The sequence below is a fragment of the Prosopis cineraria genome, unplaced genomic scaffold (assembly GCF_029017545.1).
Source record: "Prosopis cineraria cultivar Desert tree isolate PC_DT_omini unplaced genomic scaffold, ASM2901754v1 PC7, whole genome shotgun sequence".
In the NCBI taxonomy this organism is placed as follows: Eukaryota; Viridiplantae; Streptophyta; class Magnoliopsida; order Fabales; family Fabaceae; genus Prosopis; species Prosopis cineraria.
In genome coordinates, this window is record NW_026555338.1 from 28,928,446 (window position 1) to 28,956,129 (window position 27,684).

Below are 27,684 nucleotides of genomic sequence, written 5' to 3' on the forward strand. Positions count from 1 at the left end.
TGGGAGCAATACTGTTATATTATAGTTTTATCCGTTAGGAAAAAAATTAATTAATCAAATTTATTAATTTTAAGTAATTAATTATTAATTAGTAATAAAATTCCAAAGGATGAGATGGAACAGGTGAACCTCAGACAAGAAGGACAGGACAGATGATCATTCATGTTCCTGTGTTCGATAATGCAAAATTCGATCCACTGTAGAAATATGTTCAAGTTCGAGTTTCTGTTTTTGATTTTGATCCCAACGCTACTATCCGTGGCTTTCTCCAAGCATGAAGCTATAGAAGCTTTGCTCCAGCGCTTGGACTCCAAACGGGTCCCAGCTTCAGTGCAAGAAGCTGCAGCTAGAGATCTTCTGAGAAGACTGCTTCCTTCCCATTTATCCAGTTTTGAGTTCAAAATAATCTCTAAGGTGTTTGCTTTTCTTTTTAACTCGGTGAATCTTATTAGTTTTATTTGAGACTTTACGTGCTGGTTAATCTTTAGTGTCCTTGTGCCAATTTGTTTTGGTTCGCCATTGTGCTTTGTTTCGGTCACTGATAAAGCTGGAAAAAAGCAGGAACCAGAACTAATTTTCCTTTTCCTTTTTCCTTTTTTTTTTTCCATTTTAGTGTTAATTTGTGACCTCAATCTTTGTCGCATTTAGTTTAAAGTTCCTGACTGTCTTCTTAATGATGCTTTTCATTATGCTCTCATTGGAAGCTCAGATCGGCTGTTTCTCCACATGAACTCCCCTCCCCCCTCTCTCTTTTACTTTGGCAGATATTTTATATGATTTGTAGTACACTAAGTTGCATAGTCTAATGCAATGATCAGTGTGGGTATTCTGTCATAGTCATTGAACTTGCTGAATTTATTGGAAGGAGCGTTGACTTTTTCCTGTAAATACTGATTCATCTTATCGTGTATTACCAAACTATACTTTGCATGTTGCATTTTCTTGACGGAACATAAAACATGCTCTCTCAAATTTTCAGGATGCTTGTGGGGGGGAGAGTTGCTTTCGGATCAACAATCACGACCAGTCTATCCAGACTGGGCCTGGGATCACGTATGTTAAATCTAATTCTAACTCAAGACTAGGGTTAATATTTCTTGTTCTTTTTCTTTCTGTTCACGTATTTAGGCTTGATTCTTCACAATGTCCATGGGACATCCTAAGTTGGTGGACTCCACTAAGGATCAGCAGTACAGCTGGATATTATTTTTCAAAACTTTGTATCAATGCAAATCATTGACGTTCTGTACCATGTTTCACTATCATTGTTATCTTCTTGTGCATGATCAATATTCTCAATTAATTGGCACCAAGAAAAGCAATACGTGATAGAGATGGTTGATGCTGAGTTTAAACCTTAACTCTAGTAAACGAGAAATAATCAAAGGAAAATTGATCAAGCATATTCTCCATCACTGAGACATGGCTTCTTTAATTGGATTTCTGATATGGATTTAGCTAACTACTACATCAGTGAGATTTACATTTAAGTTGAATTTTATTATCATTTCTTTGATTCTCCTTGTCAGGTGCAGTAGTCCCATGTATGCTCAGCTGTCTTTCCATTTCTTGTGATAATTGTGGTGTAATTCCATTACTTCTTGTGGAAGTCTTACATGATCACCCTAGTCGCTGAGAGAATTAAAACAAAACACACTACTGAATGCCCCATCTTCCTGAAGGCATATGATTTTGAAATAAACCAAGATAGCAGCTTAATGAAAATATGCCATGTTGCCACTTTGATAAGTTTTTCTTGTATTGTGTTAGATAAACCAAAGCTGGAATAAAAAATATTTTTGACATGCCATAAAGAAAATGGAAATTCTTTCCACTTTAATGCCTCTCTGACATTTGTATGTTCACTTCGCAATTTCTAGGATTAAAGGAACCACTGCAGTTGAAATTGCATCTGGCCTTCATTGGTATCTAAAATATTGGTGTGGTGCTCATGTTTCATGGGACAAGACTGGTGGCATTCAGATAGCTTCAATCCCTAAGCCTGGGTCACTACCCCCTCTGAAAGATGAGGGTCTGATGATTAAACGCCCAGTTCCATGGAATTATTACCAGAATGTTGTGACATCTAGCTGTGAGTCCTAAATCTTATTTTTCCTTTTCATGAAATTTTTTTTCCCTTTTCCTTGTTCTAATCTTTTGGCTATTACCAATAACCTTTTACTTATAAAAATATAAAGAGAAAAAAAAAATAGAACTATTCTTCATAAGAAGTTAAATTTCAGGGATTGCTGCATCAATAAATAAAATAGACTGGTTTCATGGAAAACTAGGAAGCTCCTTGAAACTTTGTTTTATCCCCCTACTTTATTTTATTGTATGATGGTTTTAAGAGGATTTCACATGCATAATCTTTGAATTCTTTATTTCTCTTGACAATTTTTTTTCTTTGTTAAGAAAAAGTTGATATCCTTCTCACTCATAGGGCAGATGAAGACAATGCAATAGCTATAGGTTATTATTGTTAAATTGTCAGTACCTTCAATCACTGAAACTTTGTATTATCTACATGCTTTCACAAGTGAACACGATCACATGTTTCTAACTTGCAACAAATGTTAGCAATTTTAATCAACGTATTTTGGCAGCAATTATTTGGAGATTTGAATTTTTAACATCTCTAGGGGGAATATGAATTAAAGCAGTTACTTGGTTTGATTTGAAGGGTAAAGTTATAATTCTGATGTTGACATGTTGTAATACAAGAATCCAGTACGGGAATGTAATATCAACTCCATTCTGGTCTTGAAGAAATACTGCATTCTCAGTATTGACTGACCACATGATATGCTTTTCTATTGGCAAAAATATACAAGGAATTGGATTTAAAACTCATTTGTTTAATTTTGGTCAGCTTACATATTTGGCATACAACCTATTCTTTATTCATGTATGGTAATGTAATATCGCACCTTTTAGTTCTTTACAGATTCCTATGTTTGGTGGGACTGGGAGAGGTGGGAGAAAGAGATAGACTGGATGGCACTTCAGGGAGTAAACCTACCCTTAGCATTTACTGGGCAGGAAGCAATCTGGCAAAAAACTTTTAAGGTGAAATGCTATCTACATGTTTATGCATATATGAATAGAATTTATTGTTAGAGAAAGGAATTTTTAGTTTAGGATATCAACTTTGTTCAAGTTGGTTCAAATAAACCAAAGATACTAAATTGCAGATAGCCATCTCAACATCCAGGTTTATTACATAATTTTGTTGCCAAATTAAAAAGTCAAGTTCTTATTGCCATATTATGCTATGTACAGTGAATGCTTTAAGTAAGGGCGTGTGTCTGCTCTGCTTTCATGATTTTAAAAAGTATTGCTTTCTGTTACGTCTTTGACCATCTGAAAGACCCATAGTCCTTGTAGCGCCATTATAGGTAAGCATGTGTCTGAAATGATACACGTGCATATGATAGTAATGAATATGACGGTCTTTATCCATAGTCCTTGTAGCACCAATATAGGTAAGCATATTTGAGAGAATTAGATGGGTTAACCTGTTCTTCCTTTCACATTTTATAGAAGAGACAAGTTAACCACTAGTATGGCTAACCCTGTCACAAGCGGATTAATTGATCTAGTTTCCAATAAATCCCTTTTTAAAATGATTACTGCAGGTTCATCCTCTGTTCTAACTCTCCTGAGATATTCTTGTAGTTGATGTCATTTATTCCCATAAATTACATAAATGCAGGTGTATGTTTTCTCTGCCGGCTGCAATTTGATTGGAATTTTCTAACTGTAGGGTTTTAATATTAGTTCCGAAGATTTAAATAACTTTTTTGGTGGACCTGCTTTCCTTGCTTGGGCTCGCATGGGCAATATGCATGGGTAGGTGAAGGTGATATGAAAATTTTGTCTACCTTTCTTGAATTTGTATATACAGTCCAGAGCAAGGTCTAGTGAATTGAGTAATCAAACATATCTTGCTCATTACATAAAAGTGGAACTTTCATGTATGACATATAATATAATGGCATACATTATTCAAAAAATTATAATGTTCACTGGAAAAAAGGAAATGGCTAGAGAGTTGCTGCAATCTAAAGTTACTACAATTGCTCCATTGTTCTTTAGTTACAGTCCCATTCCAATATTAATAGCTAGAAACAGTATATGCTGGATCAATCCGGATTAGCAATTATTTCCTTGTAACTTCTTTTCTGAAGTGTATTACTGATGATTTTTTTTCCCCAATTTCTTCATGATTTTTAGTATAGAGATCAGGAGAACTTGCAATTGCAACTATCACCCTGTCCATGGCACAGTATTCTTCCGTTAGGAAATGCTATCAATTATGTGGAAATATAGTTCTCTCTTCTATCCATTCTGATTGACATTATAGTGGTTGTAATGCCTTTCTTCCTCTATCCATATTATAGGCTATATCCTGGATGCCATCCAATAATTTCTGTGAGCATATAGAATAAATCATAATTGTTATCCTAAACATGTGTTTTTGGTTTTCAATGCTGCTATCTTATTATAGGTGGGGTGGGCCTTTATCACAAAATTGGCTAGATCAACAGTTGACCTTACAAAAAAAGATAGTCTCTCGAATGCTAGATTTGGGCATGACTCCAGGTATACTTGCATTTAAGGGAAAATTTGTTTTCATTATATGTTGTTTGAGCAATACATATATCTAGAATAGGACGACTCCACATTGCATTGAGTAAAAAGCAATTGATGGTTGATGGGTATTGTAGTAGGATGGAGAATCCTTACTCAAAAGCTAGCTATTGAAATGGAAGAATCAACCCATGTAAGTTGACCCCATGCAGTAACCTAATACATGTACCTAAGATTTGGCTCATCTCAGTGAGTAAAATGCAAATGCATAATTGATTAGATACCCAAGTCGGATGGGTAACCATTCCTCAAAAAACTAGCTGTTGAGGTGAGAAAACCAACCCATTTAAACATTTTATACTGTAGCTCATACTACTCAATGTGAGACTAGGCATCTCATGCTACCTTAGTCTCAATTTGTAACTAATTATGGAAAATTGGGGAAATTTATTTTCAAACTTTCATGCCTGGGGTTTAAGATTTCACTTTTACTTTCTGTCTAAATTTCACCATGCACTTTAGACAATCTTCTTCTATGTTCCTATATACTTTTGTATGGTTTTTTGGCGGATCTAGAGTTAAACAGGGGATTAAGATTTACAATCTCAATTTTCTCTACCAGACTACCACATTTTCTAAATTCAATGATTGAGTAATAATATTGAGCTCATCTTTTCCAGTGTTGCCATCATTCTCTGGTAATGTTCCAGCAGCTTTGACGAAGATATATCCCTCAGCAAAAATAACAAGACTTGGTGACTGGTAATGCTTATTAGTTTGAATGTCATATATTGGTGCTTCTGTTATTCAGTATGCATTATATTACTTTGTTTGAATTAGATAAAGAGTTCCAGATATGTAGATTATGTCAAATATATATGAATTTATCATCTGAAGTTTACAAGTTTTTCTTTTCTTATATCTTAAGGAACACTGTGGATGGTGACCCTCGCTGGTGTTGTACTTACCTTCTTGATCCCTCTGATCCTCTATTTGTTAAAATTGGTGAAGCTTTTATCAGGCAACAAATCAAAGGTTTGTCCAATCTCCTAGTTCCTTTCTTTATTTGATGCATGTCTTGATAATTAAAAATGTTACACTATGGGCACTTATTTAGTCCCGAACTGAAATGTTATTTTTTCTCTCTCTGTTATCTGTCAGTTTTACATTTCCTTTTTATGGTACTTTCTACAGAATATGGAGATGTAACAGACATCTACAACTGGTAGATTCTCTTTATCTAAAGATTGTATTCTTTCTTTTTTTCCTTAGATAATTTCATTTCAACGTGGCAATCCATCAACTGTTAATCTAAAAATCCTTTTGTTTTGTTATTAGAGCTTTTTTTAGACGAAGCAAAAGTCATAAATTAGCATATCCACTTATAGTTCATGTAGACATTTGTTAAAATTGAGAATCCATGCTTTCTTCCAGAGGATTGCTGACATAAATATTCCATCATTGGCTGCAGTGATACGTTTAATGAGAACTCTCCACCAACCAGTAATCCAGAATATATCTCAGATCTTGGAGCTGCTGTATATGAAGCAATGTCCAAAGCTGATAAGGATGCTATATGGTTAATGCAAGTATGTATCAAATAACTCAGGACCTCACCTTTTCCTCTATTCTCCCATCTACCACAGTATATTACCTACAATTATTTCCTCTCATAATAAGATTCTTAATTTCTGAAGTTAGGAAAACCAGATGTTTTGATTGCCTATGACAAATCCTGCTTCACAGTCGTTAGTAAATTTTGCTTGACAGGTTATATACTAAATACATTTATTGCAGTTCTTGATTGATATTTTACATTCCAATTCCATTTATTATTGAAGAAATAATGGAAAATAATACAGGAGTTCATATAGAATATGATGTCAAGAGCCAGAAAATTCATGCTTTGTGTCTTCTAGCCAAGAAACTTTTGAACTGTGGAGTCAACCGTTGATTTTTTTTTTTTTTTGACCTCTCAATGTAGATATATATGTTTCTAGCCACTAGTCAGGTAATTTACTTTCTTCGTTGTTTGTACTGAATGTTTTTATTTTCATCCATCGTTGCATTGCTAATTTGCTATCACTGTCTTCATCGCAAGGCTAGTTTGAAAGCTCAATTCTGTGCTTTTCTTCTTCTTTTGGAAGAAAAGGACAAAAAATGATTTAATGATGTTGGAATAATGCCTATAATGAAAAGAAAACAAAAATTTCTGAAAGCATTCACCACTTACTGAATGGTATCAGAAGCAACTCCTCTTACTTTAAATTTTTTATATTGTGAAAATAGTTTCTTTTCGTACATTCCTTCAATGCCTGATTAACGATGATTGTTCTCATAAATAAAAATCAGCGCTTGATGTTTCCATCACTGATGTTTTTAGGTAGCAATTTTCAATTTTATCAAATGCAACCTGCAACTAAGAAGAACGAAGTTTTCTTTGTCAAAGTTCTTATTATAGATTAACTATGACATGGGATCATTATTTTTTTAATTAAAATTTAGGTGCCATTTGTAATATACATAGTAATTTGTGGCTAAGAAGTTCCATTAAATTTGCAGGGCTGGCTTTTCTACTCTGATTCAGCCTTCTGGAAGCCTCCTCAAATGAAAGTATGGGATTCATGGGCTACTATTTCTTGAGTACTTATGAGTTTTCTGCCAAAAATTAGATTTGTAGCACCAAATGGAGATCTGATCCTTTTATATCCTAGTACATGAATATGATAACTGATGTCAATTCACCAGGTTCAAACCTTGCTAAATAAATATGGTAATTATAGGATATCCCATTAGGCAGCTTCCAATGGATCAGAAACAGTTGGTTGATATTATTTTTATAGTGGACTGATGCTTCAATAATGAAAGTACTCAACGTGTTAGTTTAATGATTCCCTTTTGTTGTGCTTTGGTTCCATGTAAATAGAAGTCTGTTCTTACCCCAGGTTCTTAATTCTGAAAAGGTGTCTGTTTCTGTGTTGTCCTTCTTGTTTCTCCCTGTATTATTTGTCAATGCTTTGTACACATGCAAATTAGAGAACTCTGTCATAGCCTTTCGCTATATGCACTTGTTAAACCCATTTTCTTGCTGATAGGCATGTTCAAATAGCCAAGAGGTACCTGGTACAAAACAATTCTGAGTGGAATAACTAATTAAGGCCCTATAGAGATCTTCTAAGACTCCTTGTTTACTAAAGCAGTTCTGCAACATGTTCTGTGATGATTTAGCTTTCTAGTTTCAAGATATGTGCTTTTGGGCTTAAGGTCCCAAATTGATAAACTGTTTGTGCACTATGAATTCTTGTTTCACATCTTCTGTTTTATCGTCTCACAATCTACTTGCTAATGTTTCTTCATTTTATTAGTTCTTTTGTTGACTAGCTGTATGATATTTGCAGGCACTTTTACATTCCGTTCCATTTGGGAAGATGATTGTTCTTGATCTATTTGCTGATGTCAAACCAATATGGAAATCTTCATTTCAGTTTTACGGTACTCCTTATATCTGGTAATTAAGTCTCTAGTAGCTAATTTTGCTATTTTCTATCGAGCAAGATTTTTTAGACTTTTTTTTCAAGCTTTATGCGGTTCAGTAAGAATGACAAGTATGCTTCCTTAATAACCGTTTCAGGTGTTTGTTACATAATTTTGGTGGTAATATTGAAATGTATGGCATTTTGGATTCAATATCTTCGGGACCTGTTGATGCTCGTGTCAGTGACAATTCAACCATGGTAAAGCTAGGATTCTTAGTATTTATGTGGACATATTGATTTTGGTTTCAGCAACGGGTTGAGTTTTTTCCCCCTTTTCTTTCCTTTTTTTTTTTTTGTTTGAAGCTTAAAATAAATAAGAAACAATGTAGAATTCTATATTTAATGTTGTTTCATAGACATATCTTGTAGCCTATATTCTATGATATTTCATTTAACTATTAAGATATTCAGATCTAGAGTTGAAAAATATTGGGTTATTATCTTTATAATGTCTTGTACATTCTTATTAGCTTTACCTTCGATAGTAATGTTTGTGTAGGTAGGAGTTGGTATGTGCATGGAAGGAATAGAGCAGAACCCTGTTGTCTATGAGCTGATGTCAGAGATGGCATTTCGTGATGATAAAGTTCAAATTCTGGTAATGTTATTCTTAAGCTCTCTTCACTTGAACTTCATGCAATGAGATTTGTATTTACCTGTTGTTTGATGTTCTTCTAATTGTTATGTGAAATAGATTTTGCAACACACACACATATATATAGAGAGAGAGAGAGAGGAAAATGACAAATTGGTGCGAGCGTAGAAACTAGCTCCAGGAAAAATTAAATAAATGCATAAACTCCTGGTGTTACTCTTTGAAGCTCAGTAATAACTCGGTTTAGGTAGTTTGGAATGGCAAAAGGAATACACTCACTTGCATGATTTGATTTTTATCTTCAAGATAGGTTAGAAGAATATTTTTAATCCCACAAATTACAAGAATACTAAATAAAAAAGTGTGTTTTACCTTGTCTACGTGCAAACATGCTCGAGAGGACCATGTGTTTATTTGCTTTCACTGAAATGTTTATGGATGGGGTTGTTGAACCCTAATGCATTTACAGGATTGGCTCAAGAGCTATTCCCAGAGAAGATATGGTAAAGCAAATAATCAAATTGACGCAGCTTGGGAGATTCTTTATCGTACAGTTTACAATTGTACTGATGGAATTGCTGTATGTCTTCTATATTGCTCCCCTTAAAATGCTTCGTCTATCATGCTAGTTGATAAATTTGCTTTTCTGCCCTTTAGAGTCTTATCTATCATACTTCACTTGACACATTCTTCATTTTTTTCTGGGATTTAAAGAAACAAACCCAAAACTTCTACGAAACAAGTTCAAGTAGGAGGGTAGGGTTCTAGGCAGAGATGCTGGGTTCTTTTTCTTAAAGAAATGAATTGTGGATGTTTGAAATTAGTCTTGGACATTGCATAACTTGTAAGTTGGAATAAGTATTTTGCCAATATTTATAACCACAAACATACAACCACACATCTAAGTTGCATGAACACAATTTGCATTTTCTTTAGTTGAGACTTGTATCATCAGGAGTTCAGGACATGACTATCACTTCACACTGCTCTTTAATTTGTCACAGGACCATAACCATGATTTTATTGTAATGCTTCCTGACTGGGACCCTTCAAATCTCCGGAAGATTGATTTCTTACCCCTTGGAAATAGAAGATTCTTGTCCCAGGAAACAAAGTCTGATATGCCGCAGGCTCATTTGTGGTATCCTACTGAAGAGGTAACCAAAGCTTTGAAACTATTCCTCGGTGCAGGGACGGATTATGCTGGAAGCCTCACATACAGGTAAACTTAGCATATGCAAAATTTTCATGAGTTAATTACTCTTTAAATCTCATGACGCATGTTCTCCTTTAAAGATTGTAATTCCAAAAATGGAAATAAATTTATTCTTGGTTTCCATATAAACTCCCCCCTTTCTTTTTCCACTTTCCCGTCGGGCTTTGCGCTTTTAAATCATATCATAGATGATGAGTTGTGGCCCTGATCTGGGGATAAGAGGATTGGAAAATGCTACACTACCATTATTATTGGAAGTTTCTCGATAGTGACTTTCAATAGACCACCAAATGCTCTCTTGTCTAGATTACTGAGAGGCACACAACTAAGTTAAATGGATATCGATAAGGAATTAAATACACACTCTCAAGTGATTTATTCCAACATAACAATTCGAATAGTTTAAACAAGTTAATCTCTCTGGGTGGATAGTATCATAGAAAATGATATTTTGTTTTTAGTGTGCAAGGAAAGTTAAAAGAATCACACGTTCCTTGAAAGAAACAAGCATATCATATGAACATGTGAGATGATGAATGCAAGATTGGTGGATGTCTGAAATAAGAAAAATATCTTGAAGTTTTGTATTGAAATTATTCGTTCCCTCTTGACAGGTATGACTTGGTCGACTTAACACGGCAAGTATTATCAAAATTGGCGAACCAAGTATACATCAAGGCAGTGACATCTTTTCAGAAAAAGGATATCAATGCTTTGGCCTACTATGGCAATAAGTTCCTTGATTTGATAAAGGATATTGATTTGCTGCTCGCCTCTGATGATAACTTCCTGCTTGGCACTTGGCTTGAGAGTGCCAAAAGACTGGCAGTGAATCCAAGTGAGATGAAACAGGTGACTAATAACTCTTGCCCCCTTTTTCATTGACCATTAGTTTATACTTTATAGCATGACTGATTTCTACATGCCTTCGGTTTCTTGCATGCAGTTTTCTTGTGTTTTTTCTACTGCTTTTGTAATTTGGCCTTAGTTGAGCATCAGTCAATTAATTAGACTCATCTTATTCGGTGATTAGCACCAATCAAGTTTTGATCTTATTTTCTTTTTCTCCTCCAGTATGAATGGAATGCTAGGACGCAAGTGACGATGTGGTTTGACAGCAATCAAACAACTCAGAGCAAGCTTCATGACTATGGTAAAATGCATGAAAATGCCGTATAATATTAATACCTGCCTCATTCTTTAGATTTGGCTGATTTTATGTTTTCGTATTGTTCCATTTTTAGCCAACAAGTTTTGGAGTGGACTTCTAGAAGGCTATTATCTCCCTCGGGCTTCAACCTATTTCAGTCATCTGTCAAGAAGCTTGAGGCAGGATGAGAAGTTTAAGTTACGAGAATGGCGAAAAGAATGGATTTTACAGTCAAACACGTGGCAAGAAGGTAATGAGCTTTACCCTGTAAAGGCCAAAGGCGATGCTCTTGCCATCTCAAAGGCTTTGTATGAAAAATATCTTGGGCAATAAGTTAAAAGCTGAATCACAGAATTACATTTTATCAATGCGAGGTACCATTTGCGCTCCCAGATTGTTGTTCATACTCAAAAAATAATGCCAAAGCCTGTACATTTTCGGACTCTGTTTTTTGTGTTTCTGTGATTTATGTAATTATTTTGTCTATGTTTATTGGATGAAGTTATAGCATCTTCAACGATAATCTTTGTATTAATGCAAATATGACATGTATTCCGTGAACCTATTTAACTTTAATTTAACTAGCGGAATCCTGTGCTTGAGAAACGACCTGTACTATTAATTACTCATGATTAATATGATTTATTAGAATTACATATAAATTTTGGAAAATACTCTTCTCAATTTCATGTGTCATATATTTTCTTCTTATGTTATAAAATTTGTAATATATAGTTTATCTTAATTAATTATAAAACAAAATCAACTTACAAAATTGTGCTCACACTCACTCACAAGTCATAACTATGTCACAGTAGGTGTTATTAAGTTTATTGCTAGTTTGTTACTTTAATCTTTTTGTTTCCTTTTCCAAAATATATTTGTGTCAAATTTTGGAAAGTTCAATTCCCCTATAACACACGCCTCAGAGAGAGTAGGAAAAAAAAAATATTTTACTGTTATACCGTAAATTTGCCTAAGAAAATTATAATCTGTAAGTAAGCCTGCTGCCTGCATTACCAATGACTTGCTCTCAATTATCATATATTATTTATTTCTTCATCTTTTGTTATCAAATTGGAAAAATTGTTGCGTGGACTAAAGATAAATCAAATTAAGACAACTATAAATAAAAATGTAATCAAACCAGACAATTCGTTTTCTGGCGAAAACAAAAATCAGAAACTATTCTTTTTCCTTTAATGGGAGTTGCCGTAGACGTAATTCAATATCCTATTCCTATTCGACTTAATTCATCTATCTTTTTTCTAAATCAAAGTTAAACTTCTGAATTTCCTTTTGATCCGGACCTACCATGCAATAATGAATCGCCTTAGTCATCATGTTTCGTCCAAGGCTCTCCATCTCCAGGCCATGATGATTTCATGCTTAGTTGATCAATGTCATCATTATCAGACATGTTATACAGGTCCATGATCATAATATGGCCTCTGGGAACCCAACCTTGCCACAAAGATATTTTTGAGTAGGAATATCGCATTTGTGGGGACTAGAAACCGTGTCTGGCTGTGATAAATTAGTTAGTTTCTCTGTACATGCTAGAAAGGGTTCTATAAATAGAGTTTGGCTCTCACTTTTTCTTTCCACAATTTCCTTCCTCATATCTTCTAGTAATGCTTCACTGGTGTCAATACCTGTTCCAGTTACAATACATCCTCCAAGTCAGATGGTGTAATTATTAACGCAAAACTTGAAATTAAAAATTAAAAAAAAAAACAATGAAATATATAAGTACCTGCGAGGTATGCACCATGTACATAACCATTAAATTTTTCACTTGTGTGCTCTCCAGTAAAGTATATGCGATCTACTGGTGCCTGAACCATGTTAATAGACAAGTAAACCCAAAAGGTAAGTTTCTGTGATTTCTGAGATGAAAACACTAAGCAGGTTTTCATTTTGCAACTTAAATGCGATGAAATAGTCAAACAAACACATCGAGAAATATATTCTTTTGATCTTTAGATGAAAAGCAGAGCCATAAGAAACATATAGGGAACAAGGAAAATTCGAAGTGCCTATACTGGGAATGGTGCTATTGATGTGAAAACCAATGCTAGAAAATATTTTAGGCTTCTCTAACATAATCACTGCCATTGTAACAAAAGCCAAGTCAATTGCCGACTCAAATGAGACCAGGAACACATAACTACTACCGAACAGAGAAAGCCCAAGGGGGGGAAAAAAAAGGCATCATTGTTAAAATATCACACATTAAATAAAAAAAAAAATTACATCGTTAGATGGGAAATTGAAGTATTTCACTTGCTTTCAGCTTTCGTACTTTCCCCCAAGAATCTCACCACTCTATTTTCAATTTATTAAGGGGAGAATTTTCTGGAATGAAACCGACGACCAAAATATATTAAATTCAAAGGATAATTAAATTCATATCTTATTTCTTACGCCAAAACTAGTCACTTGGACCACAAGGAAGACAAACTGGGGTGATTATTTAACACAATGGCCAGCTGTAGTAAGCTCCTGGTCATCTCAGGGTTTGTCTTTACATGCACTTGCAGCAGAACATAAGACAAGTATGACAGCATCCCGTGAAATTTTTAACAGAATACATCCAGAAGCAACATAACAACAAAAAGCGAAGACGTATGTGAAAATTTGACAGAGAAACAAACCTTAATATTGTGATTAAGTTGGTGGTTATTATTAGAGCCAATGGAATAATTGCTGTAGCTGCAACGCTGGAACCTGTTATTCCACCAGCGGGGAACAAGTATATCAATGGCATCAGGTATGTCGGGTCCGAATATATCCCTGAGGACCTCCATAGCTTCTTTCAAGGTCTCCTCATCAGATTGGGCTTCCACACGTTTTGATTCCTCATTTGTCAGCGTCACTACCAAGACATTAGAGTCAGGGTATGCGTTTTCCATGTCCTGCTTATAAAGGAGCAAGTGATCAGCAGATAGATTGGAAGGTTTAGATGAGTAAATTAAGATATTAATAGACAATTCAATGACCAGAATTAGAGAAAAATAGTCTGATCCCGCATTCAAATTTTGCAGTCATTGCAATAGTTAAAGTTCAAGGTCAATGCAAAAATATCACATTAATTGAACAGATTAACTGCACTGAAATGATATGATGCCAAAAGAGGTCAAAGTTTTTGGGTCATCAAACAGGACCAGTGTTCTCCAATTAATATACAATTTCATAATTTGAAAGATGTATGCTATATTTTGTAGTATTCTATACGAATAAGAAACCAATGATAGCTAGAAAACGTTCGCAGTTCCCGTTACGAAACTCTGTAACCTATAATTCCAAGATATCAACATTGCATTAGAAGTATAATGAACCATTTAAAAGGAAATAAAAAAGATGCATCTGTCATATACGGATATAATAAGTTCATTGAAGTAGTTGCAACCAAAGTATTTATAATGGTTTAACTTAAAAAAGGTCAAAGTTGCCACTTGAAATTAAAGGAACGGGTACCAAGCTAGATCACCGATAGCAAACCGAGGGATTAAGCAAGAGAATTAAAGCAATTTCTCCACATCAGACAAAAGAACTTATAATAAATTATTGCCTTAGGAATTTCGATTTAGCATGTTGAATTTGGGGGTAAGTGGAATTTAAAAATGGTAACAGAAGCTTCGTGCAAAGTTTAAACTCAATGCATAGCTCAGCATAGCTCAGTTTGAAATTACTCAACTCAAGCTAGGAAATTAGTAAGTACGGAAAACAGTGACATCCAATGAGCATCACAATTATGCCCAAAAGAAGAAGAAGAAGATTTCACATAAAGTGAGGACTCTACGCCTTAAGTTGAGTTCTCCATTATAAATCTTCAAACTTGGACTGCACTATATCACACACACACACACACACACACGAAGTGGGGGATCAAAATAGCAGCCAGAATTGTGCTTATTAAAGGCCCAAAGCCTAAAATAATATTCTAACAGATGATCAAAGCTCAACCTAAACTATTTGGTTATAGTAAATTGGCCAATTTTCAGAAGAGTTGGTTCTTTCTTCACGTTATCAGAGCAGCATATAGGTCCAGGCTTTTTTTTAACACTTTTGACATGAGAAACAAAATCTATAGTCAATGGAAGAAAACAAATAGATTATTAAAATAAATAGTGAGGCTGATGTAGTTAGTTGAAAATTTCAAGCGAACCTGCCAAAATGTGTAGTAGCCTCTCCGATCATGGGCATAGATGAAGAATTCCTTTTCCGGTCCACTTGGCCAAAACTTAAACGGAAACTTCAAGAAGATTTTGGTGTAAACTATCAGATCCAATTTCTCTATGGCTTCCGATTTCCACCTCTGTTTCATTATATTATTCATTTCGGTCAAATTGAAAAAAACAGTGACTGATACTACTCAACAAAACCGCCAAAAAAAAAAATTCAACTATTATTCACACGGTAGAATAAAGTATTTGACGATCAGCTTATCTCGGGGGGAAGACAAAAGTGTCTCAATGATAACATCCATTAAATATAGTTTATAGTTTAAGTAGACCACAAGCGTTAGACTGATCAGGTCAAAGAAAAAAAAAAAAAAGCGTTAGACTGATGATAAGTTGGTTGCGTATGATTCGGGAATATCAAACTCTGGAGATATGCCAAATGTATATCCCACTCACACAAGTTAGTAAAGGTACCTTAATGCGCTAATAATCCTAGTGGACAATAAACTAAGAGAAATTAATCCTGCTAAAATGTTTATAAAAAATAAGCTTACAAATAAATCAATTCAATTACAGAGATCATGCATACTCAATATTTATTGTAAAAAAAATTTCTTCAAATAGCTTTGTTTATTGTTTTATTTATAATTCACTTAATCATCTTTAAATGAGTAAATTTTTTAAAAATCTCTCCTAATTTTTTGCACAATATGTTCCCCACGGATCTTTGATCCACCATATGGAATCTGACAACCATATATGGAAACATACATCATGTTTAGATCCACGAAGTTTCCAGTATTGTCCATTACAAAAACTCCCACCCTGCTACCCTGTAACGTTTTCACATTTTATTCTAAATGCAGAACCCCACAAATTTGATGACAGTAGATGAATTATAGTATATGATGAATTATATATGATGCACCTATCGCTATTACTGACCCCAGATGCAAGTTGGAACCCTGCTCCGTCCACGTGGTGACCCAATCAAAAGGGCTGCCAATAAATCATCGATGATGACACTGTTTATGAGAGATACAGTAGATCAGGCAACCGCTGGTTTCTGCATATGAAGACACCTCAAAAATCTGTCTTCTTGCGTCATCAACGAGGAAGCTCGATCATATACCAGACTTGTCATCCCAATATTTTGACTTTCTCGATCAATGACATTTAAAATTGTGATCCCGCCATACAGGTAAGGCCAAATAGAATCGAAACAAGCCCCGCTGAGAAACTCTACCTTGTTACATGAGGCCCAATGTACTAGTTATTTATTATAGAAGGGCTAGATTCTTGACGGTGGCTTTGATTGGGAGAGCTTCAACTCTTCTAGTAGATCTTAGCTATTAATTTTAACATTTCTATATTATAATAATACAATATTAATATTAATTTTAACATAAATTTTAAAGCGTTGACACAGCTAAAAGTTCAAGTCTCTAAACCACAACATTTCTAATTTGAAACCTAAAAATTTATTGAAAAAATATAACAATATTATTTAAAGTAAGACAAAATTATGCTACATCTGCATACATGTACTCTAAAAATGCATGGTATTCGAACTTCATACAGTTATATTTTTGCGTTATTTTTTTTTTAATCAAATACATAACTGTATTAATAAGGATCTAATACTAAAAGATATCACGGTATAACAAGAAGAAACAACAATGAACCTAATTTTGACGAGTACAGATCTCTATTTCACATGGTTTAATTAGAGATAGAGTTGTGGATGTTACTTTCCAAATAAAACATGGTATTTTTTAACCCAAGCGTTTTAGTATAAGGATTATTTATGCCTAATTGTCCAAGTAAAGACGTGAAAGGGTAGAGGCAAGCAAATAAATAAAGAGGAGACGTACGGGCAAGGGTGGGTGAAACGCAATGAGGTCGCTTTGTAGAACGCCAATACTGACAGATAGAATCAGGTAATCTGCTTCATAAACGCAACCATCCTCAGTTTCCACCGTAACGCCACTTCTCGAATGATGTAATTCCCGAACGACCTGCACGAAACCAAGTAAAAATATTAATTCAACAGTGTTACACACACAAATATTCCAAGTACCAATTTTACGGGATATTGAATTTAGAAGAGATGATGATGACGATGATTAAGGAGTTACAAAGGAGTAGAAGACTACGCCTAGAAAATCCAATGGGATATGGAATAGTGAAGCTTGGAAGATCTCTGTCTAATATGGACGAAGGAATTCGGGAAAAATTCATTGCAGGGAATCTGAATTCATAACAACGATATATATATATACACACACACACACTCCTACGTCCACAAGTTTCTGATCTTTGTTGAAGTAGTGGGACACTGACCCACTGCCTCCCCTCATGTTATTGGGGATGAAATGACTTGACCGCTTCAGATATTGTTATTGGGTCAATTCAAACAGTGCTCAGGATAACGTAAATTTAAACTAAAACTTCGTGGCCTAAAAATTTATGAAGGCTTTACAGGATAGAGCTCAAGATATTATTTGCCGATCAAATTATCCTGTATGTGGGGTCCTCAATGTTCCGGTAGGGGGAAGAAGATATATAATGTCTCTCATCTAAGACAATAAGAAGTAAAGAAGACACCCAAGAATGCGAACTTTCTGCCCCTTTCAAAAGGAGAAATAAATGTAAAGAAAAAGGTAAAAGAAATGTGCAAATATTGAGAAACTGTAATAAATAGTAATACTTTATGGGTTTGTTTATCAAAAATAAATATATAATACTTGATGGTCGAATTACTCTTATACTTGAATAATGAATATTCTCATGCGAAATATTTTTTTTTCAAAATATGCTTAACAATTGGGTTACCAAGAATTATCCTTGTTCATTTATATTGTGCTAGAAAGGTCTTGCCACTTTACCGCAAATAAATGTATAAAAGAAGTGCAAAATATAAATATTAGACCTACTAATCCCCCCTTTCTTCTTATGTTACCAATGTAATTACCGTATAATACGCCACCATCTGCAAATATAAAATGTTACCGTGACAAAATATGTCCATCATGCACGGAATATATTTTTTGTTATTATAGTTTCTTCAATTGAAATAGTGGGGGAAGAAAAGTGTGAGTTGACACCATAAGGTAACAAGGGTGAGAGAGAAACATCGCAATATAATAACAAAAGCAAAACATCTTTGAAAAGTCATTATCTGTAAACTGTTGAGAGGTGGGGGACATTCGAATTCAAGTAACTAAAATTAACAAAAAGAGAAAGCAGTGCAAACGCATGCAAACAAACAAAGATCTTCATTATATATGTTCCCGTGGTGAGAATATTATCTACTCTATTTCCTCCACCAGATGAGAAGGTGGATTGTGGCAGCTATAAAGCATCCAACGCTATCCTGTGCTCCGTACTGGACGCGGCGGGTGAGCTGGGAAGCTCGTGGTTCTTTCATAAACACAATTTGGTACCATTGATGGAATGTGCTAGTGTTATATATGTAAAAATTTGTTCATTAAATTAATAAATAATATCGGTTAAAAATATTTAGTAATTAATTTAGTACACAAATTTTGCCACATACATAATAACACATGCCACAAAAAATACTATTTCCTTTATTCGTGAGGAAAATTTAAGCAGAAAGAGCTGAACAAACAGAACACTACCTTGTTTAGTTGGAGATGACTGTCCAAGATTTTACCCTCCGAAGTATGGAGAAAATCTTCGGCCAATTTGTATAGCAAATACTCAAATCCTCTCTCATCCGCAACTAAAAATTCTCTCTCCCCGAAGTCTACGAATGTAGATATAGGCTCCACTTCTACATTCAAATAGTCAGAGTTTACTGTTAAGTTTCTAAATCCAGAATAGAAAAATACAAAGCACCACGGGCGAGGAGGGAAACACAACTATTTCTGATGAGAGGCGCGTTAGCCTAACAAAACGAAAAAAAAATTACCAAAAAAAAACAACGAAAAAAAAAATTAATGCGAACAGATATGTGTGAAATTCGTCAAAATTATATGTTTTATTTAATTAATCAATCATATTAAAACGATACTATACTCTTAATCAAGTACTCACTTTTTTTCCTGAAAGATTTGAATTCTCCATAAAATCATTCCCAATATTATTTTTTAAAAAAATATCCGCTGACCTGGAGATGGCTATTCTTTTCATCTTTATTATTCCATGAAAAGAACAAATAGTGAAAAATGAAAATTCAATAAGGTTTGATATGAGCTTACCTGCCATTTCAAAATCATGGAGGATGAAATCAATGGCCAGCTCTATCGGCGTTTTCGGTATCCTAACAAGAACCGAGAAAATAGACAGCATAATTTTTTTATTAAAATAAAAGGAAGAAACTTGAAAATGAAAATAATTAATTCCACAGTGACATCACACCCCAATTTCGTTGATTGTGCGGCTGAAAATAACGAACTTACGAAGGACTGGAAGAAAGTTCATCGCCACCAAGTTCCTGATTCCTCAAACTTTGAATGGCCGAGTCCACTGCCTTTTTGTACGAGTCAGCAGCGATTCCGCTCGGAATGATCTTCCCACTGCAACTCGCTATGGCAAAGCCAGATTAAATTCACCAACAGAGTAATTTAGGCCAAAATGCCAAATAGCATAAATAGAAAATATATGGTTAATACGAAACTTCTTTCTCTGTCAAAAATTGAAACTCGTTAGTTTCTTTGGCTGAACACTTAATTAATGGACCTATACTTTCTTCACGGAACCATTTATAAGCATGGTAAATTTGTGATAGTTAACTTACTGTTAATTATTAATTATTAATTATTAAATAAAATTTTCTACCAAAAAATCACATTTATATTTACTCAAATCGCTAGAATATCTTTATATAACCGAAACGACGCTAGTATAAAATTCGCCACCGTTAGTAGCAACAGTTCCCGAAGCAAGTGTGGCACCACCGTTGGCCCATGCTGCATAACAAACACTTCAACACGATGGTGCCGAATTGCTCCACCGCGCAATGCGTGTAAAGAACAATTATCACCGGTGTCGCTGAGAACGCATGATAGACGAAATCCTGCACTACAGCGGTAACTTCTGCCTCGACCATCGATAGTATAAAGAAAATAACAAGAAACGTTTCAGAGAGACCTGCGATCATAGATATTGTAGCGCGCATTGCTATAGTCAGAGAAGCAGGTTCGGAGGCCTAATTTGCAAGCGAGTTCCCAAACGGGATTAGACTCTCTGCCTCCGACTCCAGCGATCCACCCGGCCCCAAGCTCCGCCGACAGTCCTCCGAAATTTTCCTTCCGGATCCTACCGCCGATACGGTCGGAAGCCTCGAGGATCAGCAGGTGCTTTACGCCATTCTCAGCCAAGACTTTCGCCGCAGATATACCTTAATTTTTCACGCGAAAGGGGAAAAGAATCAAAATTACGTGCTGAGAGCTTCACACAAGAGTATTCGGAATATGCATATGAATGGTGGAAGCAAAGAACTATTGCGGTGGCAGTACTCACCGGAGACTCCGGCTCCGACGATTATGACAGAGGAGCGAGAGGGACAATCCATAAACGTGAGGAAGCGAAGGGCAGAGAGGAGGGAAGAGAGAGAAAGATTTGAAAATATATAAATCGGAGACGGAGAGGGTTTAGAGAATGCGATTGCCTTGGCCAGATAAGCAGAACGACCAGCGGGAGTTGAGTTTATATAGTTTCTTTCGGCCAAGAAAAAGGCTTCTATGTTTGCTTGCTTTCTTTGTTTTTTTTTTTTTTTTTTTTTTGGCAGTTGCACGACAGAATCTGTGAAGATGACTCTTTTTGGGCCGAATTCATGGGGTGGATTGCTAATTCTTTAATCAAGAATTATTGACTAAAATTTATACGAGTCAAAAATTAATTACTATTAAAACTTGAATAAAAAATAAATTAAAATAAATTATTATTAATTTAAAATAAATTATTATTAAAATCTGACTGAATATTTATTAATAAAATACTAAGTTTAAATTAATAAATATTTATTTAAGTTTTTAATTTTAGACAACGGCCGTAATTGTTACTTTTCTTACTTTTTTTTTTTTGTCTATTTCAGGTTATAGGATGTCTTTTATACAAATTTTGAGAACTAATAATAAATAATAAAGTTGGAAACCTTATTTTTTAAAAAAAACATAAATATTTAAAATATACCCTTTGTTTAATCTTAATTCCTAATTAACTCTCATTTAATTAATGGAAGGTAGTTTTGGAACAATATCATTAACAAATCATAATTTTTTCCAAAATTATAAAATATGAAACCACTTCAAAAAAAATTAAATGTTGAAATGAAGGAAGTAATTACTAAATAAGATATTGGTTTAATAACAATAATATGCGTGTGTGTGTGACTAAATACATTTCTTTACATATCATATAAATTTTGAATAATGAGGCACATTATTTATAATTTGTTAAATATAATGTATTTAGTATGACAGACATCTTCGGCCGGTAAAAGAACAGAGAGACATCTTTAGAAGGGCTATACTTTCGTTTTGATCTGACAATGCTCAAACTTTTTTTTTTTATTATTCATTGATATCTTCCTGTTAAAGACAGACATGCATATTCAAAGTATATTTGAGCACTACCTATATCTCTCACAATAAAAATTTAAATATTAATTCGTTATATTATAAGTAATTAAATTTTTTTACTAAATTCACTAACCCCCACTCTGAGGGACTAGACAATGCTCAACTTTAACCTAGTAATACCACATGTTAGATACTATATTAAAAAATCTATACGTGTGTATGCAAAGCAACTTCATCAGTATACTCCATGTCTTAAAAAAGGGGGGGGTATATGGTATTTGGCCTTCAAAAACATCTTTTTTATCACTGATAGATGCCCATCATCAACGTTAATTTTTGATTTAGTTGTAATGTTAAAAAGAGGTGATTAATTAGAAGGAAAAAGAAATATCTTGCATTGACCTAAATAAACTTATTAGTTAGTTATAAATGCTTGGAAGTTGGAGATTGCATGTTTGTGTTTTCCCATTGTGCATTCATGAGGCAAAAGCAATATAATTTGTTGCTTTCATGTAATGTGATTTTAGAATTAGTGTGTTAAATTATTTCTTAAACGTGCATCCTAATATTCTAAATTCAAATTACTATGCCTTTTCTTAAGGATTCTAAAATTGAAGATTTGTAGTTGATGAAATTGTCGATATCACTATAACGTTGAGTTTCGTACCCTGAAAATGTCATAAGAATTTGACCAGATTGGTACATGTTACCGGGAATTATTAAACTCAGCTCTTTAATTTGTTTGTTTAATTTGAAAGAGAATCATCGTGTCATTTTCAAAACGTTAGTTTTGGGTGATCGATGTTTGATCAAGGACGCAGAGACAACTTCAACGAAATTGTTGTTGTCGCATACAGGATTGCTTACAAAACAATGTAGCTTGACAAGATATGTCACAGATCCATCTCTATTAACAAGTGTTTCTAAATATTAGTCTCCCAATCAGTGAAAGAAACTTTTTTATATCTCATAATTAACATAAGGTTAGTGTCAATGAACCTAATCAGGGTTGAGAGAAGGGGCCCAATAGAAGCTAAAGTCCCCTTAACTTTTTAACTTTTTTTAATAAAACGTGATTATTATATATTTTTAGCTCCTTCAAATTGACATATTATAAAAATTATAGCACATTAATTTTATATATAATTTTTTTACATATATATAGAGGAATTATTTTAGTAGTTTGAAGATATGGTTGTCATAGGATCTACTCATTTTTAACAAGATAATATTACACATGCTCTTAAACTATTGATATCATTTTATTTTTCTTTCATTTTATATTTAATGAGAGAAATTGTGAGAATTATTATTAATAAATTTTGTTAAGTATTACAACAAAAATCCTAATATATATTGAATGTTATGTGCTTGATATATATTATAAAATCACTTATCCAAAAGTTAAGAGATTTGGTGAAGATGTTCTTCTAATAAAAATTACTTTTTTAAAAATAATCAAGTTATTAAAATTTGTGTTATGAATGGTTTTTACTATGATATGATTTGATCTTATTGACATAAAGATTTTATGATAATTGAGCATTATTAATGTATTGATATATTTGTTTACTACAATTATCAATTAAAAAAATTAAACAATAAATTTAATAGGCAAATAATATAACTTATTACATTGAATAGAACTTTAAATTTCAATTATGTATTTAAATTATTTAATACTCATAGAGATGATAAAATTTTCACCAATTTAATGATCATTCGTATTGAGAAAAAAATTGCTAACACATTTATCGTAGATATAATAATTAATGATTTTTATACCATGAAAAATTGATGAGCAAAACTTAATATAAATATATATATATATATATATTGTTATACATGTGTGAAATTAAATACAAATATATATGTTAAAATATTTATATTATGTTGGTTATATATATATTTAAATTTTTTTAATTATCATATATACTTTGTCATTTCAGCTCTCCTTAATAAAAATTTCTGACTTCCCCCCTGAACCTAATTAAGTACAATAAAAATTTAACCATAATCAAATTTCATTCAAGAGAACGCATCCTCTGAAAAAAAAAATTCATGAAGTTTGTTCAACTTTTTGAAGAAAAAGATATAATATTTTATATCTTATTAAAATAAAAATAAAAATAAAAATAAATATTTTACACAAATTCATGAGGCTCAACTTTAGAGAATTTAATTATATTAACAATGTATTTTTACTTTCAGTATTTGTAATGTTTTAATATACATTTTAAGCCTGTTGTGTTATAGCTAGGTATTTTAATTTTACATCGGATATTACTTGCAAATTGCAACCTAGTAAAATTTTATAATTAAGCATAGGCTTCATATATGCAGAATCTAATAAGTGGGCCACACCTTTTATAACTGATAATAAAATTTATTCCAAATTTTATGTTGTACATTAAAATTAAACCTGCACCCTTCTATCTTGTAGTTTTTTTTTTTTTTTACATGGAACATATGTGATATTAATAGTAATATTTGACATTTATAATGGGAAAACATTCTCTAGTTTTCCATTTCATACCATACATTGATTTTCTTATTTTTGATTTTCATATTAATGATATTGATTTCAATATCATTAATATAATTGAATAAATATTAAAATAAATTATATATTTTATAACAAACCACATTCTTCTCAAATATACATATTCCCTCCGTTTAAAAATATAAAATATTTTTTAAAGAGTGAAATTTTAATTTTTTGAGATGTAATTATTGTTTTTTTAAAAAATATCCCTATTTATTATGACTTTATATTTCTTGTAGGGTGTTTAATAGAGATAAATATAAAAAAATTAATTTAAAAATAAGTTATTATTTTATTAAAATATAATATTCGATTAAAAATAGCTTACATATTTTAACAATATATATATATATATTAATATATAGAATAAATGAAATTATAGTAAAGTAGTTTTTAATAGGACGAAATCATATATAGGTTTTACGCGACTCATACAGTATTAATTATTTTGGATAAGTCTCATCATGCCTTCGCACGACTTTTTATCTCTAAAATGGCTCATCATCACTATTTTATCATCTCCAGTAGAAAGTGATGATGACGAAGATTTGATTTGTGAATGAGAGAACATCACCTGTAATTAATTAATCCGACTAATAATACAATTTTTTGGTCATCGATCATTCTGACTAATAATACAATAGATAAACTAATCAATCTGATTTTTTTTCGGCCAAAAATTAATCTGACTAATAATGCACTTTTTTGGCCATCAATCTGACTAATAATACAATAGATGAACGGAATAATATAAGGGTTTAAGATAATTATATATATAATTAGCAAGTTTTCTCCTTATAGTTGATTGATGCAGCAGCCCTTTTTTAGTTATTTAAATTTAAATATGGAAGGAGTTTATAATTTAAATTTAAATAGATAAACTAATTATAATTAAGCCATTAATGTTTAAAATGACTCGTGACCAACTGAATAGATGTTGTAGACTTTGATTAGCCAAGACCAATTTTCACATCACCAATTGTAAGTTGTTGAAATATTTTGAAATTGAAATTAATTTGAAAGTTAAAAACTGACTCGTGACCAGTTATAATTTCAAAGTTGTATTTTTCTCTAATAATGCATAATCTTTGAAATTAAAAATATAATTTAGAGAGAATTGTGTTGATAAAAAGCATGAAACATGATATTTATATGAGCAAGTTTTATGAAAATTTATACTAGACTAGACTGGATAAAACAATACGTCTTGTTTTATGTAATCTATATATATGTGTGTGTATATATTTCCTCCGTCTAAAAATGTAAAGCATTTTTAATTAAATATTACATTGTAATAAAGTAGTTATTTACTTTTCAACTAATCCTATCATTTTATATTTATTTTTATTAAATATTCTATATAAATATAAAGTCATTATCAATATGGAACCCTTTTAAAAAAAGTAATGATTACAGTTCGAAATATTAAAAATATCTTATAATTTAAAACATTTAATTTTTTAAAAAAATTTTATATTTTTAAACAGAGGGAATATATATTATATTTACATTGATATTGAATTACTTTTATTTTTAATAAATATTTAATTAGATAAAAAAATTTGAAATTTGCATGGACAAATCAGACCAAAATTTACTTCATGTGTCTCGTCTTCTTTTCAGTAGATTTTATTATCTCGTTCGGCACCAGAGATTTTCATATATCGTTGGTACTATGAGTTCTAATCATCGACGTACAGTCAATTTCCTATTTAAAAGGTTATTTTGCTGGTCATGTCAAAGTCTTTTAAATGTTTCTATCTTCTCAGCTTCAGGCCAAAAAAGAAATATCTTCTCAACAGTGTCATAAATTGAAAGGAAAGGACGGAAAGAACAATTTTGAAGATATAATGTAACTAGAACCTAGGCCTAGCTAAAACGAGCAAATAAATGGATTGTTATAATTATTTATCTAGTAATTTATCTCTCCGTCTATCTTTTTGGTAATTTGCAAGTCAAGTTTAATAATTAATTTAAAATTGGTTCGAGCTGATGAAAATTAACTATTATAAAATCTAATTGCAAAATACATTTGTTTCTAATTATATTGAAAAATATAATAGTACTATCTAATTCTTTATCAAGTTGATTTTTGTTAATATATACTTTATTCATTAAAAAATATAAGGCATATTTTAAAAATTTTAATATTAAAAAATATAAGGTATTTTAATATTTTTAATGCGTTTTAATTAAAATTACCTCCAATAAATAAGTCATTTTATATTTATTTTAAAATAAAATATTTTATTAAATAGAAGTACATATAAAAAGATGGTGTTAATTAGAAGATAATTAATTATTTTATTAAATATAAGATTCAATTAAAAATAATTTATATTTTTAAATGAAAAAAAATATATGTATGCATGATTGGGGGCTGGAGAGGGTGTGATATACCTGGATTATATATATATATAATCCAGGTATTTTGCAGCTTTGTTATGTTGGTTTTAATAAATTATCAATTTTAATTTATTCAGTTTGGTGATGAGTCTTCCATATTAAGAATCTATTTTTGCAATGAAAAGTCTATTTTCCAAATCTAATTATCTTAAAAAATCTAATTATTCTTTTATTTGGGTTTAAAATTAGAACGTGTGTGTATATATATATTTGAATAATATTATCTAATTATTTTTAGCATTATCCATTCATCCTATATAATTCAATTCCATTTGAATTTAGATATAATAAAATTTAATTTTTTGAAATAAATAAGTAGTTCTTAGTATGTTTCTGATTAGTGTATGCATTCAATTCCATCATTAAATAATTAACCACACAAATAGATTGTTTGGATTCCATTTAATTCAGTCACACTTTTTGATGTTTTTGATTGTTTGTAATTTTTCCAAAGATAAGCATAATTCTCACTCATGTTAATGGATCTCTCACATTTTTAATTGAAATGTGTTGTTTTTGTGAATCCGACAAAATAGGTGCAGTGACTGAATATTGTATCCAAATCTTTGAGGAAAAAAACAAGACGAAAATATTATTATAGCAAAGAGAGGACTTGAAATGACATAATTTTCAAAGAATCTGTAGAAGCCTATGGGCAATGAAAGATTTGGTCTGTCCTTGAAATGACATAAGATTTTAAATCATGATCATTTAGTGAAATCATGTTAATTTAGTGTCCCATGAATGCATTAATTAGATTGTTAGAGGCCCCCACGATATTAACAATAAAATTTAATATATTCACAGACCCTCTTAATTATGTATCTAAGTATTTTTAATGAAATGCTCTCATTAAATAAAGGTATTTTTAAAAGTTTATTTTTAAGAAATTAAGATTTTAAATT

The 27,684-nt window shown here is 32.2% G+C and overlaps 2 protein-coding genes across 10 annotated transcripts; one reads left to right on the forward strand and one right to left on the reverse strand.

Moving 5' to 3' along the window:
• The first annotated feature begins 129 nt into the window (after positions 1–129).
• Positions 130–11,666, forward strand: LOC129315984 (alpha-N-acetylglucosaminidase). 7 transcript variants are annotated; one of them, XM_054960188.1, is made up of 20 exons: positions 130–414; positions 980–1,053; positions 1,881–2,092; positions 2,948–3,069; positions 3,767–3,852; positions 4,511–4,605; positions 5,274–5,355; positions 5,522–5,628; positions 5,755–5,818; positions 6,065–6,182; positions 6,578–6,604; positions 7,156–7,206; positions 7,992–8,101; positions 8,225–8,327; positions 8,629–8,727; positions 9,194–9,304; positions 9,729–9,946; positions 10,555–10,792; positions 11,015–11,093; positions 11,185–11,666. In XM_054960188.1, exons 1-20 carry the CDS (start codon positions 163–165, stop codon positions 11,421–11,423), a joined length of 2,487 nt encoding a protein of 828 aa, XP_054816163.1. In that variant the 5' UTR covers positions 130–162; the 3' UTR covers positions 11,424–11,666. The 7 variants fall into 7 exon arrangements, with proteins under 7 accessions (XP_054816163.1, XP_054816165.1, XP_054816164.1 ...); XM_054960190.1 differs by having other exon boundaries at positions 5,788–5,818; XM_054960189.1 differs by lacking the exon at positions 6,578–6,604.
• Positions 11,667–12,184: 518 nt separating this feature from the next.
• On the reverse strand, positions 12,185–20,906 carry LOC129316874 (polyamine oxidase 1). Of its 3 annotated transcripts, XM_054961245.1 has the most exons (10): positions 20,768–20,906; positions 20,396–20,645; positions 19,705–19,821; positions 19,504–19,565; positions 18,922–19,076; positions 17,152–17,295; positions 15,262–15,411; positions 13,748–14,008; positions 12,847–12,928; positions 12,185–12,745 (listed from the first exon to the last, which is right to left on the reverse strand). In XM_054961245.1, the coding sequence occupies exons 1-10, from the start codon at positions 20,817–20,819 to the stop codon at positions 12,528–12,530; spliced, it is 1,491 nt and encodes a 496-aa protein (XP_054817220.1). In that variant the 5' UTR covers positions 20,820–20,906; the 3' UTR covers positions 12,185–12,527. The 3 variants fall into 3 exon arrangements, with proteins under 3 accessions (XP_054817220.1, XP_054817221.1, XP_054817222.1); XM_054961246.1 differs by lacking the exon at positions 15,262–15,411; XM_054961247.1 differs by lacking the exon at positions 20,768–20,906 and having other exon boundaries at positions 19,705–19,831; positions 20,396–20,571.
• Positions 20,907–27,684: the final 6,778 nt, after the last annotated feature.